At 36.3% G+C, this 20,156-nt stretch overlaps 2 protein-coding genes across 2 annotated transcripts; both read left to right on the top strand.

The window, feature by feature from the left end:
• Positions 1-151: 151 nt before the first annotated feature.
• LOC121251737 (histidine kinase 2-like) lies at positions 152-11,779 on the top strand. Its single transcript, XM_041151074.1, is given in 15 exon segments — positions 152-807; positions 810-1,148; positions 2,913-3,176; positions 4,365-4,847; positions 5,206-5,481; positions 6,992-7,161; positions 7,267-7,479; positions 7,634-7,820; positions 8,061-8,112; positions 8,193-8,422; positions 8,526-8,624; positions 9,002-9,669; positions 9,937-10,443; positions 10,821-11,243; positions 11,412-11,779. Coding segments are annotated over 14 exon segments (3,798 nt in total). The 5' UTR covers positions 152-747; the 3' UTR covers positions 11,071-11,243; positions 11,412-11,779.
• Positions 11,780-12,608: 829 nt separating this feature from the next.
• Positions 12,609-13,965, top strand: LOC121251736 (glucan endo-1,3-beta-glucosidase 4-like). Its single transcript, XM_041151073.1, has 3 exons — positions 12,609-12,752; positions 13,110-13,361; positions 13,680-13,965. Exons 1-3 carry the CDS (start codon positions 12,686-12,688, stop codon positions 13,712-13,714), a joined length of 354 nt encoding a protein of 117 aa, XP_041007007.1. The 5' UTR covers positions 12,609-12,685; the 3' UTR covers positions 13,715-13,965.
• Positions 13,966-20,156: the final 6,191 nt, after the last annotated feature.

Genomic DNA, 20,156 nt, shown 5'->3' with positions numbered 1-20,156 from the left:
AAATAGCACGACGGGGTAATTTAGCATTTTTCTTTTTCTTTTTCTTGGCGGTTTTGGTGTGTTTCTGGACTTTGTTTTGTTTGCTTTTGCTCAACTTCCCCACCACATGATGATATAATAATCATGCGGCTCTTAACCTCAAGATCAAGAGCTTGACACCAAACTGAATAGTAACAGATGCTGGGGGAGAGAGTGTGCTTGTTTTTTTGTGTTGGTTTAAAGAGGAAAAAGAAAGGGTCCACTTTTTTTATGCCAGCCTGATTGTTGATTCCATTTGGGTTGTGTTTAACGCAAATTTTCTCGATGGTGGTGTTTGCTTTGAAGTCGTTTCACTCTTGAATCTTGATGTTTCTTTTAGGCCGTACAGTGCTTGGGGAGGCAGAAAGAACCAGTTATAGAAAAAGGCCAGCTGTTTTCTCATCTTCTTGATGATTCCCTCACAATTTTGTCAAAGTAACAACTGGGTTTGGTTCGACCTGATGTTTGGCATGATTATTACTCCTTAGTATCCTCCAAAAGAGGTTGCGTCACTTTGTTTTCTTGGCATGGTGAATGAATGGAGCCGGGTTTGTCAAGATAGAAACTGAGTTTCCTGCATTTTCACCCTTTTTCTTGTGGCGGGTTTTCCATAAAGCATTGGTCTTGTTGAGCCTGCTAAGGTGGGCTTGGTGAAGAATCTTGTGGATTTTCAGCAATTTTACCTTTCTTGTGGAATTGTCAATGGTTTTCTTATAGAGTCATGTTTGGATGACGTGTTCTGCCGGAGCTGTGGTCTTCCTCAAGCTTTCAAGGCTCTTCGTGAAGAGAGTCAGATACATAGGTGTGCTTTGGTTAGGATGTCGCTGAGTTGCGAGCTCTCTGGCTTGACTGGAAGATTACCGGCCTGTTCCAAGTTGAAGATGGCAACGGAACCGTCGCATGGGCCAAACTCCGCCAGACAATGGAGAAGGAAGTTTCTGTTTCTCTTGCTTATACTTGTTGCTCTTGGAAGCATTTGTTTTTTATCAAGGTTTCATGGTCGGACTTCGAGGGCGAAGAATAAGACTCCTAATTCTTGTAAAGGAAAAGCTCAAATCTTGCTACAAGAATTCAATATCAGCAGGAATCATCTTCAATCTTTGGCATCCTTATTCTCTACATCAGATCAGGTACTGTGTCTATAGTTCTTAAAATTCCGTCTTTAGTAGGTTCCGGACTCTTCCTGTTTTGGTCTCAACTGTCTCATTGTAGCCTGAAATGTTTCTTGCTTTGCTTTTTACATTTTAATTCTTTGTGGAAACTTGTCTGCATTTAACACATGACATCTTTGTGGAACTAGTTTTCAGTCGACATATGATATCCGAGTTAATTAGATTTTGATTTGGGTTTTTGAGGAATCTTGGTGTAGGAAAAATCGGTTTCGAAATTAGAAATGGACTAGGGATGCGGGTAAGGCATGAAGCTGAGTATATGATAAGAATACAGCGAGCGGCTTCTCTCCTATGATTGTTTGTATTTTTATTGCTAGGATAACCGAGTGTGAAAACTATCTGTATCTTCTTGAAATCGAATTAGGGTTAGTATGTCATGGAGATTTTGTCATTGTCATCTAAGATTAATGGATCGACTCCTATTGATTTGTCCCAGTGCTCAATGCTTCGTATTTAAACTTTTATTTGTATGCGCAGTGTTGCTTTTCTTCTCTCCTTATTCCCTTTTCTTTAAAACTGCATCGATTAGAATATGTTAAAATTATTTTGGAAATCATGCGCAATGAGGGGTGCAAAGAAATGTGAAAGTATAAGTGGACTATAGTAGGAGCTGCTTACCTGTCCGGGTGTTAGTACTCAAAATTATCTGTATCTTCTTGAAATCGAATTAGGGTAAGCACGCTTTGGATTAGCTGTCAGCTCAGACATCTTGGTTTATGATTCCACACTAGAAGTTCCCTTCGATTACCTGTTCCTTTTTCTTTAAACTACATCGATTGGAATATGTTAGAATTATTTTGGAAATCATGCACAATGGGGGGTGCAAGGAACTGTGAAAGTTTAAGTGGACTATAGTAGAAGCTGCTTACCTGTCCGGGTGTTACTTAGTACTCAAAACTATCCGTATCTTCTTGAAATCGAATTAGAGTAAGCAGGCTTTGGATGAGCTTTAAGCTCAGACATCTTGGTTTACAATTCCACAGTAGAAGTTCCCTTCAATTACCTGGTACACGATTCTGGCAGGTAACTCGTGTATCCTGGATTCCAATAGATGGGTCTGAAGAGCCTGCTATGCTGAGGTTCCTTGTCATTAAAAAAAATCATAGTAGTGTCAAAAACTTTTGTGACTAGACATATGAAAAATTAAGATTTCTAGGCTGGCTTGGGAAGGAGGATCACAGGATGATAAACGGCATATCTATATGGTTTTATGTGATATATATTTTGAGATTTTAGTTATTTAACCATTGATCACACCATGTGAAAGATTTTTTTGTTGAATTGACTTCCTACATGTGAAACCAACACTTATCCCAAAAACTTAAGCTGGTAGGAAAAGATTTATTACTATATCTTTAACATATCTTAACACACTCCCTCATGTGCGGGCCATACTCCCCCTTAATAAGGGGCCCAATGTACGGAATAATTAATTAGTTGGGTGGAGTGTAGAGTTAGGGTTTGAACTTGAGACTTTTGCTCTAATACCATGTGTAACCATCACTTGTCCCAAAAGGTTAAGTTGGTAGGAAGAGGTAGATTACTATATCATTAATCTATCTTAACACTACATACTTTCTCCCTTCTGATAATGATCCTATGTGCATAAAGGGCCTGAGACGACTTTCAAGATATATTAGGCGAAAAGATGCATGGTTTTGTTGTCATTGTGTACTTCTTGCTGCATTTAATCAGTTCCTCTCACTAGTTAATGTGTGGCAGATAATATCCCTCCACTGTACCAAAGAATTAGGGCCCAAAATGCTGTTAAGTGATGGCATTACTTGTGCTCTGAGATTACCATGTTCGGAGGTAGAGGCATTTCACAGGCAGCATAGATGGATTGCAGAAAATGATGAACATAGAGACCAATGCCCAGTTCGAGATGAGTGCATCACCAGGAAGGTTGGCATGCCAATGCTAGACGACCACTCTGTACCTTTTATTTCACCATCTAAAATCTCAACAACACCAGCAAATCATCAGGTTTGTGGAAAGAAATGACCAAGTTGCTGTAAAATGGAATATGAGTGTTTCATGCTTGAAGGTTTCAATCTTGCCATAGAATTTTCTTTCTATTGGCTTGCATACCATAAGATAGTGTGAGAGAGCAAGAGACAAAGATAGAGAGAGAGTGAGAGAGAGAGAGGAATAAGAAGTAATAGGTATGGATACTGAATGCACAAGCATATTCCATCAATATACTTAATGTAGAACGTATGCTCTTATACACAAGAGGATAACAATGTGCACACCATGCCTACCAACAGTTTAATAGTTCTATGGGAAACATGTACGCTCTAAAAAATAGGTTACTTTTCTGCACAAAACAACATAAAAGGTCGATGATAAAATTTAATAAAGCAGGCTGTCTTGGCCTTTAAAAAAACAAAAGGTCGATGATAAAATGGATAAAGAACAATTGTGTTCTAGTTTTTGGTAAACTCTAATTAGGTTATCCTCATATATACTCCCTGTGTACTTGGGCTTTGCCTACTTCTATAAATAAAACTTCTTGATTACCTATCCAAAAAAAAATAAAAAAAATTGTGTTCTACTTTTGGTGGTGGGCTGTAATTTAGCTTCTCCAATTTGGTTGAATTCATTGACACTGGTACATTCCAAGATTGAATTTATTTTCAACAATTGGATAAAATATTTTCATTCCTTTTTTGTTATAGAGTAGTTTGGAGAGGGGTGTTGTGGGGGGGGGGGGGGGGGGGGGGGGGGGGGGGGGGGGGGGGGGGGGGGGGGGGGGGGGGGGGTGGGGTGTAGAGCTGTATTCATACATCATGAGATGTTTCCATTTCTAGATCGTGCATTTAATAGACTTTTATACCTCAACACCGTGCTTTAAAATTTGAAAATTTGAGCTAGGGCTTTATGTCTTAGGAACACTCGTGCATCAAAATTCCTTTTTATGCTTTCTGAATGAAAATTCATATATATATATATATATTTATCTGTAAACAAGAATTTTATTGATGATATAAATAGGCATAGCTCAAGTACAAGGGATATATACAAGGGCAACACCTAAGAGCGTCCTGATTCAAAATTCATATTGAGAGAGATAATTGTTTGGACAATGCAAAAGCTTATAACCATGCGTGATGATATAAAAAGAAAAAAAAAAAAAAAAACTAATTTGCTTCTTTCTTTGTCTCCAACCAGAATGAAATCCTATTAGAGACACTGGCCTTCTTAGAGAAAGAGTACTGTGTAAGTTTCTGTACTCTTGTAAAAGCAAGTTGGTTACTCCTGGTAGTTGCAGTGAGTTGCAAGATGTCTGGCTTGCAATTGAAATTGTGGAGGAACCAAAGGAAGAAGGTTATCGATCAACCTCCAGTGGCTCAGCAGCAGCAGCAGCAGCAGAAGCAGCAACAGCAAGTGCATAGTCCTCCTAAAGGTGCTGGGAAGTGGAGAAAGAAGCTCCTGCTTGTATTTGTGTTACTTGGAATTGCCGTGTCAATTTGGTTATTTTGGTACTTGAATGAAGAAATAGTTTTGAGGAGGGAGGAAACACTAGCCAACATGTGTGATGAGCGAGCCCGGATGTTGCAGGATCAGTTCAATGTGAGCAAGAACCATGTTCATGCTTTGGCTATCCTAGTCTCCACATTTCACCATCGAAAACATCCTTCAGCAATTGATCAGGTGAATATCCCATCTTCCTTTAAATTTTTCTTTTTATATTGCTTGTTTAATTTAATTTTATTATGATTCTATATCAATGGTTACAATCACACTTAATGCCCTATAGGTTTGTGTAATGCTGGTTTGATGATATTACTTGTATGTTAACATTTTAGAGCTTCTTTTAGAAATTTCTCCCCCTGAATGTTAACTGAGAATCCAATGAAACTAAATAGTTACTTGGACGTCAGATAGGAAGAAGAGTATTGCCGCATCCCTAGTAAACTCATCAATTCCGAAGTGATTGATGTAGGAAACAAGTCATAATTGTACTCTTGATCGCATTATGTTAAGTTTGAAGTTTTATCTTTCATTGCAGAAAACATTTGGTGAATATACTGAGAGAACAGCTTTTGAGAGACCACTTACTAGTGGTGTTGCTTATGCTTTGAAAGTTCTTCACTCAGAGAGGGAGCAATTTGAAAATGTGCACGGATGGGTGATCAAGAAAATGGAAACAGAGGACCAGACTCTAGTACAAGATTGTATTCCAGAAAATTTGGATCCTGCACCTGTTCAAGATGAATATGCACCTGTGATATTTTCTCAAGAAACTGTCTCCCATATTGTCTCTATTGACATGATGTCTGGAAAGGTGTGCTTCATTTAGTTAATGGTGATTCCGCATTGAGGACATTCCTTTCTGGTTAATTTTTTTGATCAGTAAATAAGAACTTTACTTGTAAGAAAAGTAGGCGTAGCCCAGCTACACAGGACATAGACAAGAGCAACACCTATGCATGATTGTCTAAAGATACAAGGAAATTATAAATGTTCATGCCATTAAAATCTATTACTATAGACCAATGGAATAAGGTCTGGTTCATCAAGAAACTCATACTTATGTTTACAATTTTAGCTCTGGGAAAAATCTAAGATTTCGTTTGGAATATAAATTCATCTTAACTCATCATTACAACTTTTTTAAATCTCAATACAAAATATAATAAGAATAAATATAGATAGAACCCACTATTGGAAGCATCCATTTTGCACACATGATGTGGCATCATCTAGACCACACATCTTCCCAAGTGAGTGTTGGTAACAATCAACTAGAAGCAGCCATGCAGTGAGTGCAAAATGTGCACTGCTACAATGGCTTTTCTATAGCATTACTCATATAATAAACAATTCAATTTTTTCAAATGTCAAAATAATAATAATATTAAAAAATAATATTCTAACAATATTTTATCATCTCAACTCAACTCAACTCAACTAAGTTCAACGTCCAAACGCAGCTTAAGACTCCTTGAAATCGATGTGCTATAGAGCTGCCAATGGATCTTGTTTAAAGTTCTGTGTAATGGAGCTTATCCCAGTCGGTTTCATTGACTTAGACATTGACCAAATTAGATGAGACTTGGACATTGACCAAGTTAGATGGTTGAAATCATTTACAAATATCTGATATAAAAAATGTTTGGTCGAGGAATTTAAAGCATTTTATTTATGCTGTCTTGGAATGCAGTGTGTTTAGGATGTCTTCAGTCAAAGTTATGCAATCGTTACATATGCATGAGCAGGTTGGTTCTTATTGGGCTAATTAAAATGGCCCTGTACTTCAGGACTGTACTCAGCCTTGCACTTTCAAAGATCTACCATTTGAGATTTTCATCTCCTTTTATCATTAGGGGTCAAGATTGGAAATACTTTAAAATGATTGATGTTTAAGCACGTCTCTTTAAGATTTATGCTCACTTCTCTTGAATATCACATCATTTTCCACCCATAGATCTGATTTCATTAATGAAAACTTGATATGTAGACCTATAAAAATATATGCTATTTATATTGTAAAATAGGAAGATCGTGAGAACATCTTGCGAGCAAGGGAAAACGGAAAGAGAGTGCTTACCATTTGAGACTTTCATCTCATTTTATCATTACGGGTCAAGATTGGAAGTACTTTACAATGATTTATGTTTAAGCACGTCTCTTAAAGATTTATGCTTAGGCACGTCTCTTATAGATTTATGCTTAGGCACGTCTCTTGAAGATCACATCATTTTCCACCCATAGATCTGATTGCATTAATATGAAAATTTGATATTTAGACCTATAAAAATATATGAAAAATTGCTATTTATATTGTAAAATAGGAAGATCGTGAGAACATCTTGCGAGCAAGGGCAACCGGAAAGGGAGTGCTTACATCTCCTTTTAAGCTATTGAAATCCAATCATCTTGGTGTTATACTCACATTTGCTGTTTATGACACTGACCTCCCTTCAGATGCTACGCCAGAGCAACGTGTTGAAGCTACTGTGGGGTAATATTCTCTTTCATTAAACTCATGTATTCCTAGTTGTGGAATATCAGTGTTATATCAATGAGCTGGAACTGACTCTTATGCTGGGGATCTCTCTTTAAAAAGATATCTGGGTGCGTCTTATGATGTCCCATCACTGGTGGAGAAGCTTCTGCACCAACTTGCCAGCAAGCAAATGATTCTTGTGAATGTTTATGATTCAACTAATGCATCTTCTCCCATCAACATGTATGGTACTGAAATCACTGATACTGGCCTATTGCACGTTAGCAACCTTGATTTTGGGGATCCACTACGGAAGCATGAGATGCATTGCAGGTTAGGTCCATAAGTTATTATGTCCACACATCAGCCCAAGATGTTGAATTATATTCTCCTTATTTAATTCCTCCTCCCTTCTGTCTTGTTTGAACCTGTCCCAGCTACAAACACCTTCCTACCACAGCACATAATTATGTTCCTCTTGTTACAGGTTCAAACAGAAACCTCCTTTACCATGGACTGCAATAAATGCATCAGCAGGACTCCTAGTTATAACTTTGCTTGTCGAACATATATTTTATGCCGCCATAAGTCGAATTGAAAAAGTGGAGGATGACTATTGTAAGATGGAGGAACTCAAAGTTCGTGCTGAAGCTGCAGATGTGGCAAAATCTCAGGTGCCATTTATTTCTGGTCCTTCTTTTGTGGTGGGTGGGGGGATAATTGTTGTCATTAGAAATACTGAAAGATGACGCACTATGTTTCTCGTACTAACATGATTTTTACATTCACAGCTTTAGATAATAATATCATGAGGTTCAATTTTCTATTTCATTTTTCCTCTTATCCTTGCTAGTTTATTCGTTACATAATGTTTCTTCAAGAGATTGTGTCACTGAGGTTTTCTCTCCCTGCAGTTTCTTGCAACTGTTTCCCACGAGATCAGGACTCCAATGAATGGTGTTTTAGGTACAAGGAATCTTTTAGTTACAAAGTATGTTCTGTGACGCTTAGGATTAAACAAGATACGATTTGCAATCTTGTTACAGGTATGCTCCAGATGCTCATGGACACTGATCTTGATGCAAACCAATTAGATTTTGCGCAGACTGCTCATAACAGTGGGAAAGATCTAATATCACTGATAAATGAGGTTCTTGATCGAGCTAAGATAGAATCAGGGAGGCTTGAGCTTGAAGCTGTACCTTTTGATATCCGTGCTGGTCTCGATAATGTTTTATCACTTCTCTCGGGGAAATCTAAAGAAAAAGGGATTGAGGTAAATCAAGTTACTTCCTTTTCTTCTATTGCTTTATTCTTCTGCTACTCTTGTTGATATCGGTTAAGTAAACTTGATTGTGGGTTCCCTTGTGTGAGAGAAGTTGGCAGTTTATGTCTCCAATCAAGTACCTGAAGTCATTATTGGTGACCCTGGAAGGTTCAGGCAGATAATCACAAATCTTGTTGGAAATTCAATTAAGGTACAGTTGTTTTTCTTGCTAGTTTTTCTTTTGAGCCCACCCCCCCCCCCCCCCCCCCCCCCCCCCAAACCTAAATATATATGTATAAATATTTATATGAAAAGAAAAGTTGAAAGAAAATTAAAATATCCCTATTATTTGGAATTATCATGAAAGAGATTTCCCTTGACTTGCACAACATATGTGAGTTGAGGCCTACCATCACATGGAATCATGATCTCATGCATTTTCACACACTACACTTTTTTATACTCAGCATGCCAATCAGATGAGAATTTTAAAAACCTTCTATTATACACGATAATGCATCATTTAGGACCTTGTTTCTGAATGCATAATTTTGGCCCGCTAATGTTTTACATGTTTAAACTGTGCAGTTCACTAATGACAAAGGACATATATTTGTCTCAGTGCATCTGGCAGATGAAGTGTTGGATGCCCCAAATAATATGGATGAAGTGCTGAGACAAGGCTTGAGTTTTGTTCAAGACAACTATGAAAAATCTTGTAATTCATTGAGTGGGATTCGTGTGGTTGAAAGAAGGAAAAGCTGGGAACATTTTAAAAAGCTAAGCAGCAGAAACTCCATGGAGGAACCCGAAATGATCAGATTACTAGTAACGGTTGAGGATACAGGTGTAGGAATTCCTCTTGAAGCACAAAGCCGCATCTTCACACCTTTCATGCAGGCTGACAGTTCCACTTCACGAACATATGGTGGGACTGGAATAGGATTGAGCATTTGCAAATGTCTGGTGGATCTCATGGGTGGGGAGATAGGGTTTGTGAGTGAACCTGGCATTGGCAGTACTTTTTCATTTACTGGACCTTTCAGAAAAGGAGAAAAAACTTCTCTGGATATGATGTGGCAACAGTATGACCCAGCTGTTTTAGAGTTCCAAGGATTGAGAGCATTGGTTATTGATAACAGAGCCATCCGAGCTGAGGTCACAAGATATTATCTGCAGAGATTGGGTATAACCGCGGATATAGCTTTCAGTCTGAAATCAGCATGCTCTTATCCATCAAGTGCTTGCAACACAAGGTAGATCCCTAGCTTATTTGTAGCCTCGGCTACTTTTTTTGAACTCTTTTGTTTTGTGAGCTGGACTCTTTACATCACATAGTTTTTCTTGTCAGAGCACATACCTTGGAACTGTCTAAAGGAAACGTTTATTATCTGCCTTAGCACGGAATTAGGAAAAATAAAGGAACTTATCATTAGTTAATCAAATTATAAAGATTATTTACAGTTTTACTGTATTTTTAATGCTTGAATTTGCTGAAACATTGTTGTTTGTCTGGTTTGCAGAGTATCAACAAATTTGGCCATGGTCCTTATTGAGAAAGATGCTTGGGATAAAGAAACTGCTCTTTTATTCTTTCATTCAGTCAAAGATCACATGCAAAAAATCACAAAGGAGGTCCCCATAAATCGTCTAAAGACTTTTCTCTTGGCTACAGCTATTAGTCCCACTGAATGCAGTGAGCTCAAATCTGCTGCTTTTGTAGATAACGTACTGATTAAGCCTTTTCGGTTAAGTGCCTTAGTTGCCTGCTTCCAAGAAGCCCTTGGAAGTGGTATGAAGAGGCAGGTAAACAGAAAAAAAGCATCTGCTCTTGGAAATTTGCTAAGAGAAAAGCGAATTTTGGTAGTGGATGACAATGCAGTTAATAGAAGAGTGGCAGAAGGTTCTCTTGCGAAGTGTGGAGCAATTGTGACCTGTGTGGAGAGTGGCAAGGCTGCTTTAGCAATGCTTAATCCCCCACACAACTTTGATGCTTGCTTTATGGATCTCCAGATGCCGGAAATGGATGGGTAGTCATTTTTTTCTGTTCTTTGCACCACAATTCCCTACTTAATTTTTAATGCAAATGGATCTAGTTTACTCATCAGACAAAACTGGGGACCTTGATTGTCTACCAGTAATTTTGTTAAGCCATATAAAGTAGAGAAATAATATTTGCAGTCGTGGAGTGTGCAAGCGCCGCACAACCCTTTTGAAAAAAGTGAGTAAATACGGGACCCATTTGAAAAAACTAATTTTTTAATAGTAGATCCCACTCTTTTTCGAAAGGATTGCGCGGCGCTTGCGCACTCCACGACTCTGTCTAGCATTACTCATGGCAGGATTTTCACTTATTAAACCCCGTCCTATGTGTGGGTTCAATTCTTATACTTTCACAATTATGCAGGTTTGAAGCGACAAGGCAAATCCGCTGTGTAGAGTGTAAGGTTAATGAGAAAATTGCATCGGGGGAAGCATCGATAGAAATTTTTGGGAATGTAGCACATTGGCACACTCCAATATTAGCAATGACGGCTGATGTTATTGAAGCTTCAATTGAAGAGTGCATGAAGTGTGGGATGGATGATTATGTGGCAAAACCATTTGAAGTGGGGGACCTTTACTCAACATTGGCACGTTTCTTTGAGACTGGTTAATGAGCCGGACTAACACATGGCCATGTTTATCAGTGTCAAGCCAAGAAGTTGATCGGCGAATCCTGTGGGATTGACCCTCATACATTAGAGTTCTCCAGCTAATGTCAAGCTGGACTCTATGAGGTGGTGGTCAGGCCAATACCAACTGCATTTTCCCCATCTTCTCAGTTCTGGTAATTTCAGCATTGCTATAGCCTGGTGTTTTGAATGTGAGCATGCATATTGTAGGTCATGTAATGTACTGCATGATTCATGTTAACCATGTTCAACTATATTCTACATTCTGTACACGAGAATATGGTACTTGTGACCTTTTTCACCATACTAGTTATTTGTCTCAGGAATCTGGGTTTGACAAAAGTAACATGTTCAACTATATGCAAAGTACTTGAGGAGATCGATCAAGTGCCTACCAGTTTATCATCAATGCCACATGTCCTGATCACCCTCCAAGGACTGTATGACCTACTGCTCTGTGTATATAGGCCCCTTTGTTTGTATATTTGTGCCCCTATTTTCTTTTCTTTTTCATGCATTGTCCACCGAAGGAGGTTAAGGATAAAATGTAATGAAACTACAATCATTCATTTTTTAGCATCTGCTGAGATAGATGATCTGTCTTTCACCTTCACAGGATTTGTATTAGTGTGTTACCAGACTTGTAGCGTATTTTTGGCATAGTGAAATAATAACTAGCTTGCTTAATCCAGGAAAACCCTGTTATTTAATAAGCTTGTAGATAAAACATTTAGCTCCCCAACAGGAGTTCTAAATCAGAGAAGTGTTTGAGAGGTACTACAATGTACAAAAGAGTATTGGTGGCACATAAAGCCCTGTTCAGACGACTTCATATTTAATGCGCAGATGTTGATGTGAAAATGTATGCTAAATACAAGATTTTGAAAGCCAAGGCTTAGAAATGAGGACATATACTGGTCAATGAATTGGGGCCCAGACAAAACCCATGGCTTCCAAAGAGGAGAAAAAAAAAATACGACCTTGGAACCTACCGTTGTAACCAGATTTGAGGATGTATATTACAACTCCATAACCAATCATAGAAATGCAATTTGTATCTATTTTATCAAACATATATCAACAATATCCACCTTTGATCGTTCAGAGACTTCATGTGGCTGATAAAAATGTCAAATCTGTTGGCAAGCCAGATCTACATCCATGGAATTATCATATATCATAGCTTGGCTGTTTATTATTTTTCGCCAGGATCCCTTGGATTTGATTATCAACAGAGTTTATTACTCGCAGAGGGTGACTAACAATTCTTGCACCTCTGCTCCTATCCAGCAAGATGTAATTTTTTTAGTGAGAACCCCATAACCTCTTTTTGTTAGGACGTAATAGCTTATCTGGATCCCATTAACTTTCAAATCCTCCATGTGCTGACATTTACAGGATTCCCACTTTGTTATTTTGAAAAAGCAAACAAACAAACCATAAAGACGCCCATATTTTTTAGTTTCATTTTTCAATTTATCTATAAATGAAGGTAACGAAACTTCTCAGGATAGGTCCTGAGCCCTCAGTGAGCTGAGCCCTCTCTCTCTCTCTCTCTCTCTCTCTCTCTCGCGCGCGCGCGCGCGCAGACACAACAATGTCTAACGTCTTGCTGATGATATTTTTTGCCGTGCTCTTTATGTCCATAGTTCCACAGAAAACAGGTAAATTAAGCAATACTCAGCAGAGTTCCCAGTTTAATACTTTTAAATCTTTCCTGCAACTCTAGCGATTGCGAAATGGCAAGGTTAAGGTTCATTTCTTTGTGATGATGTTAAAATTTGACAACTCCAAGTCCCATTCTTTTCTAGCTTGGTCTCCTCTATATTCCTGCTTAATTCGAAGTTTATAAAACTCCAATATTGTAATTCACATATACAGCGATTCAATACACATTACATATTTTAAGAGCTTTTGTTGTCTCCTACTGTATTTCTCATTGTCTGCCTAGAGAAGAATATGAAAACTCGACAAAGTCTCTTACTAACAATGTGGTTCGATGTGTATCCTTTGTTTATCAGATGGGGAATTTGAGCAATGGTGCATAGCAGATGAACAGACTCCAGATGAGGAGTTGCAGGTGGCCTTGGATTGGGCATGTGGAAAAGGTGGTGCAGATTGTATCAAAATTCAGGTCAACCAACCCTGCTATTTTCCAAACACTGTGAGGGACCATGCTTCCTATGCATTCAATGATTACTTTCAGAAATTCAAGCACAAAGGTGGATCTTGCTACTTCAAAGGTGCCGCCTTGATCACAGAACTTGACCCAAGTAAGCACTTAACCAATCCTTAATCACTTGGTGTTGAGTCAGGATAGGTGCATCCACTCACGTGCCTAGAAAATCTGGCACCAGGACATGACGAGATTCCGATTGCTATAACTTATAAGCTTTTTTCTTTTTTAAATATAATTTTAAACTGTAGGCTGCTGGAGCCTGGAGGAATCGGCTAGGCTAATAAATTATTTATGTCAATGAAGTGAATGCTTGTTTCTTCTTTTAAAGGGAGGCATCAGTCATATGAATCATACTTCAATCTTCATGGTTATTTATACGTTATTGATTATTCTTGTAAATGTTTGCCTGCAGGTCATAACTCTTGCAAGTACCAGTTTGTTCCTTGATTCCAATTGAAGTAGTGTAATTCGAGAGCTTTTCAGCTTGTCTCTAGCTTTGCCTTTGTGTGTATGTCTTTTTTTTTTTTTTTTTTTGAATTGGGGGAGAAGGGGGTTTTGAACTCTAGACCTCCACAAGCTTTTGGCGCTTTGCCTTTGTAGTGAGTAGTGAGAATGGTTTTTCTTAATGGAAGCAAACAGATAAAAAGCCTACAAAGTGAGGTTGAAATCATTTTGGGTTCTGGTTCACCATGGGATGATGCTTGTGTGCCCACGATCTAGTAGTGCTTGAATCTTTTGGCTCAAAATACACACCAAAAGATATATATATATATATATATATATATATATATATATATATATATATGGACTTGATCTTTGTGTCCCCGAAGAGTGAGTCATATATATACGACAGTTCTACGCTAACAATTTGCATGCTAATTTGAAGCTTGAATTGGCAGTTAAAATTAACTTTAAACGTAACCTATCCTACACATGACATATATATATATATATATATATATATATATATATATGTTCTTAACGAAATTATTTTCATATACCTCGGATAACATGCATCAATATATATCATTATGACACTAATGTTGTCTGAGGCAAAGATTTGTCAGATTTCCAGTTGTACATATATCATTCTCACTTGTCCACAAATTTAAAAGATCACCAGCAATGACATCAAAGATGTGTGGTTGGAACTAATAATAAATCTCACTGATTGCATGTTTGTGCCCCGCAGGCAGACCATTAGGAATGGGTCCCAAAAAGCCTCCCAATGAAACTAGAAAGGTCACAACAAAAACTTGTACACAAATGATCTTAAAGAAAAATGTTACAAATTAAAAGATTAATATTGCATGGTATAGGTAACAACTATATATTTATCTAATATTTTTTTTTCCCATGACATGACTATTTACATATATATATATATATATGTTTCTCAAACACTCAAGAATGTTAATTATTTTTAATGTAATTGGTAATTTATAATAAAATAAAGAATAATTCTTCTTATCAGTTACTATTCACTACCCCACGTTTTAACTTTAATACCGCAAATATTAAAGTTCTGAGTCTTGATTAAGATGGTCATGATCATCAAATTATGAAGCTAGCTAGCAGCTCCTCAATTAATATATTATATATTTGTTTGAAGTCTTTCAGCTCCTTTATCAGGACCATGCAGCTTCCTAGCTTTAAGGTAGATCACGGACGTTGTTCAATTAATTAATCTTTTTAAGTTGATTATTAATTATATTCTTAGGTCTTCCAGTGGAATATTCAAACGTATATTATCGTTAAAGCTACAGTCATTGGTCAAACAGACTGACTGACATTTTTCTGGTTAAGACAAATTGAGTTGTTTACTTTTGTTGCATTTGAAAAGTCCGAGTATAATTGTCCTTTTTTTAATTTCTTTTTAAATAAAGAATCATGTAACTAATTTCAGAGGACCATGATGGATGGCAGTTTGAATTTTATTTTTTCTTGTTAATGCATCCATCTTCCTCCTCCTCTTCTTCATCTTCGTGTTCTGCAATAATATTACAAGTTTGTATATATTAATAATTAAAAAAATTTAATTGTAAACGATTTTACATATTAATATGCACATTCATTCAATATGATTTATCAAAAAGTAAATTTTATTTAGAACAATACTAATTTAAATTTAGAATATAAAAGTAACAATATTAATACGCAGATTGGTACGTAAACTTGCTTGTACATAACAAAACTCTTAATAATTATACATCATTACATTAATATATTTATAATGTTTATACATATATATGCTCGAAGCATGATGATTAGATAAAATCATGATTATTAGTGTTTTAGAGAGAGATCATATAAATATATCAAAAAAGCTAGTTTGCTCACCAAATGTGACTGCTCAACTTGACCGTTCGGTAAAATTTTTTATTTATTTTTACTTAATGATTAAGGAATTGATTTTAAGTATATTGATGTATTTTTTTTTTATTTTTTAAAATATTTAAATATATTAAAAAAATATGATTAGAAAAATGAAAAAAAAAATTTTAAAATACACTATCTGAAACGAGTACTTTGAGTGATAGAGTAGTCTGACTTTATATATATATATATATATATATATATATATATATTCCTCGGAAGCATATAAGTAATTTTGGGGAATCTACACTACTTAGTAAAGAATTGATGTCAGAAAATAGTATTGTTGAGTGAATTTATAGCAATGGAAGTTAAGAATGCAGTGTTTCAAATGACGCCCTTTAGCTCACCTTGCCCAGATGGATTTATTGCTCATTTTATCAAGAAAACTGGTCTATTATTGGTGATGAGGTGTGTCTGTTTGTACAGAAAGTTATGCAACATGGTTGGTCTTTGCAAGACATAAATGACTCCTTCATCACTCTGATGATACCAAAGGTTAAGCAGCCTAAGAAGGTGACTGATTTCAAGTCCATCAGTTTGCGCAATGTACTATACAAGATTGTGTCCAAAGTTCTTGCTAACAGGCTTAAAAGAATCCTGCTTGAGATCATTTCACCAAACCAAAGTACATTTATGCTTGGGCGACTGATCACTAATAACATCCTAGCAGCCTATGAAGTTCTTCACTCTATGAACACCAAAATGCTTGGAAAGTCAGACTTCATGGCACTCAAGCTTGACATGAACAAAATTTATGATTGTGTGGAATGAAATTTTCTTGAAGAAGTCATGCATAGACTGGGATTTGATAAAAGATGGATCTCCCTTATGATGAGCTGCATTAAATCAGTCTCTTATTCCATACTGATCAATGGAGAACCATATGCTTCTTCCATCCCCTCCAGAGGACTTAAACAAGGAGACCCCATTTCTCCTTACTTATTTATTCTATGCTCAAAAGCCTTGACCTCTCTACTAAATCATGCAGAAGTTGTGGGAAGCATTTCAGGTGTACCAATTGGGAACAACAATATTTTCATCAATCACTTATTGTTTGCTGATGATATTCTACTGTTTTGTGAGGCAAATTCTCTTGAATGGAGTCATGTTCTTCATTTGATGAAAATTTATGAAAAAACCTTGGGACAAATGCTTAACAAAGAGAAAACTTCTTTATTTTTTAGTAGAAACACTCCAGTTTATGTCAAAAGTAATATCTTGCAAGTTACTGGTGTTAAGTCCTCAGGGTTTTTTGAGAAATATTTGAGACTTCCTGCTATCATTGGTAGAGCAAAAGCTGCTGCATTTCACTCTCTTTTGGACAAGATTTGGAACAGAATTACAAATTGAAAAACAAGTATTGTCAGTAGCAGGTAAATAGATTCTCATGAAAGCTGTCCTCCAAGAAATTCCTACTTACATTATGGGAATTTTCTTACTTCCTGACTCCATTATGCAGAAGTTGAATAGAATGCTGAAGAAATTTTGGTGGGGCTATAATGATGAACACTCAAAGATTCAATGGATGAATTGGATCCAGTTGGGTGCTTCAAAAGAGTATGGTGGCTTAGGCTTAAGGGACTTCAAGAGTTTTAATTTAGCTATGCTTTTAGAACAAAGCTGGAGAATTCTCAATCATCCTGACTCCTTACTTGCAAGAATTTTTAAAGCAAACTATTTTTCTTTGGATGATTTCTTGAAGGTAAGGCTAGAATCAAGACCATCTTATATGTGGAGAAGTATCATGGCAAGGAAAAAGTTACTGGAAGATGGCTTATACTGGAGAATTGAAAATGGCAAGAAGGCGAGGATCTAGAAAGATAGGTGGCAGCCAACCCCTTATAGCCATAGCATTAAATCTTCCAATTTAGCTCTTGGAGAGGAGGCAAAAGTTGCAGTACTGATTGATCCTGATTTAAAATGGTGGAATGAGCAGCTACTGAACCAGACTTTCACACCTCAGGAAGTTTATCACATCCTTAACATCCCCATCAGTTCAGAAGGCAGAGATGGTAAACTAGTTTGGTTCTATTCCAACAATGACCTATTTATTGTTAAGAGTACCTACCATCTTCATAGGGAGCTTGTCACCAAGTTTAATGCAAGTGCTTCAGCAGGGAGAAGTAATTTTGGTTTTTGGAAATCCATTTGGAAATTGAATGTCCCCAATGTTGTCACAATATTTATTTGGAAAGCATGTAGAAATGCCATTCCCACCTATTCTAGTCTCTGCAAAATGAAGATTATGGAAGATGACATATGCCTTTTTTGCAATTCTTTTGTAGAAACAGTGGGGCGTGCCTTATGGAATTGTGTGGCTTCACAAGATGTATGGAGTATAGGATGTAAAAAAGTCTAGAAAATATCTTTCCAAAGCTATAGTTTTGCAGAAATTCGGAGTGAGCTAGTTCAAAAACTTAAAAAAGATGAATTGGATATGGCTGTTATGATCACAAGACTCATTTGGTTGAGGATGAACTCATTTCTTCATGGCAGGGAGTTTCATCCTCCTAATTATTTGGTCAATAAAACAAAAGAGGACTATAATATGTTTCAAGTGGCTCAAGAGAGGAAACCCTCATTAGGTAATTCCATTACTCGACCTTTGTGTGGTTGAAGCCCCTTGCAGACTGTTTTAAAGTTAGTTGGGATGCATCATGTGATTAAATCAGAGGCAGGGTTGGTACGGGAGTGAGAATAAGGAATACCATGGGCTAAGTCATAGGTCGTTGTTGTGACTTTAGATCTCTGTTTGCTGAGTCTTTTATGGTCGAATCAATAGCACTGCAAGTGACAGTGAATTTCTGTAGGGATATGGGGATTAGTAGGGTTATATTAAAAGGAGACTCTTTGTAAGTGGTCAAGTGTTTATATACTGAGATGCATGATATGAGTTCAGTTGGTTTGATTCTGGAAGATACCAAATTGGTGCTCAACTCATTTGCTCAATAGTGTATCCATCACACGAGAAGGCTAGCAAATGGAGCAGCACACCAACTTGCTAAAGATGCTCTTAATCACATAGAAGATGTATTAGATTGTGTTAAACCTATTATTTTATAAGAAATTTTGTAATATTTGGTTGAGCAATAAATCATATTTTTTTAAAAAATAATGATAATAATAATAATAAAACCGTACGATAGACTGCCAAACAGCAGCCAGCTAGCTAGCTAGGGTCATGATCTGGAGATGAGGTTTATGTTATGTAGAGTCTAGACGTACAAAATCATGCATGAGCTGCATGCATATGCAATATGGCAATATACCTTAATTAATTGTGAAGTTACAAGCAGCTAGCTGCATGCGTGGATTCAACATGTTGGTAATTAATAATTCAAGTTACCCATGCAGAAAGCAATCCACCTAAAAATGTGGAGCTAGCTCTATCATTAATTGCATGTATGCGGTGCATTTTTTATTCCTTAATTAAGAGGGAGTTACTTCCCATCATGTATTTATGCTTTCTTTTAATATTGGAGGGAGCTGATCATGGCCCGCCTGGATAAGCGCATACATATATATATATATGTATATATATATATATATATATTAATTCGAACCTTGTAAATTAGGAGTGATTTGAATTAGAGATGAGTTAAAATAGTTTGTGAATAGTAGAATAAAAGTTAAATTATTTATTATATTTTATATGAGAATTTAAAAAAATTATTTTGAGATTTAAAAAAATTGAATTGTTTATTATATTTTGTGTGACAATTTAAAAAAATTATAATGATAAGATGAGATAAATTGATATAAATTTTAAATACAAACGAAGTCTTAGTTAATGCACTATTAATTGATCCTCTTATATTATATATATATATATATATGTTAATTAGCTAGCTAGCTCAAGCGTAAATTAAGCACTTTATAATTCCAACTGTCATTTAATTATATATGCCTTTTGACCCTGACATTCTCTCTGCTTGATCAACATACCGTGTGGGTCACTGTCTTTAGACTGGATCCCATCTTAAATATTCCTCACTTCCACCCTTTCAATTTCAACTTTCAACTTTCAATAAAAAAAGAATCTCTATTTTCAACACAACTGTTAAATTTCCCAAATCGGATTGCCTTTCCCCTATTAACCCAATAACTCATATATTTTAGACGAGTAATATTATATATAATTATAGAGTATATAAGTACTATAAAATTATTTTTAAAAAAAGTAGAATCTCTTATTAAAAATTATTTTTTTTTCATGTTGATCTCATATTTATTTATTTTTTTAAAATGATTATACAGTACTTATATATTCACGATTACAAGTACCATTTTCTTATTAAATTATCAACATATTCAGGACTCTTTAAAATCTTCCACTAGAATATAATGTTACATTGCAACAAATAGCGCGTTGATTAATTCTATACATGATGCGCTGTCCTTAAAATTTTTATTTTTAAGCTACTTTACCATACCTTACGGCAAGGACTGGGCATCAACGGTGTCAAGGAAGAAGATAAATCAACCACAGCATTTTTATTTCCACTGTTTT

Source organism: Juglans microcarpa x Juglans regia, chromosome 2S (genome assembly GCF_004785595.1).
Source record: "Juglans microcarpa x Juglans regia isolate MS1-56 chromosome 2S, Jm3101_v1.0, whole genome shotgun sequence".
NCBI classification, from domain to species: Eukaryota; Viridiplantae; Streptophyta; class Magnoliopsida; order Fagales; family Juglandaceae; genus Juglans; species Juglans microcarpa x Juglans regia.
Note: the sequence above shows the minus strand (reverse complement) of the source record. Positions and strands in the feature narration are given on the sequence as shown.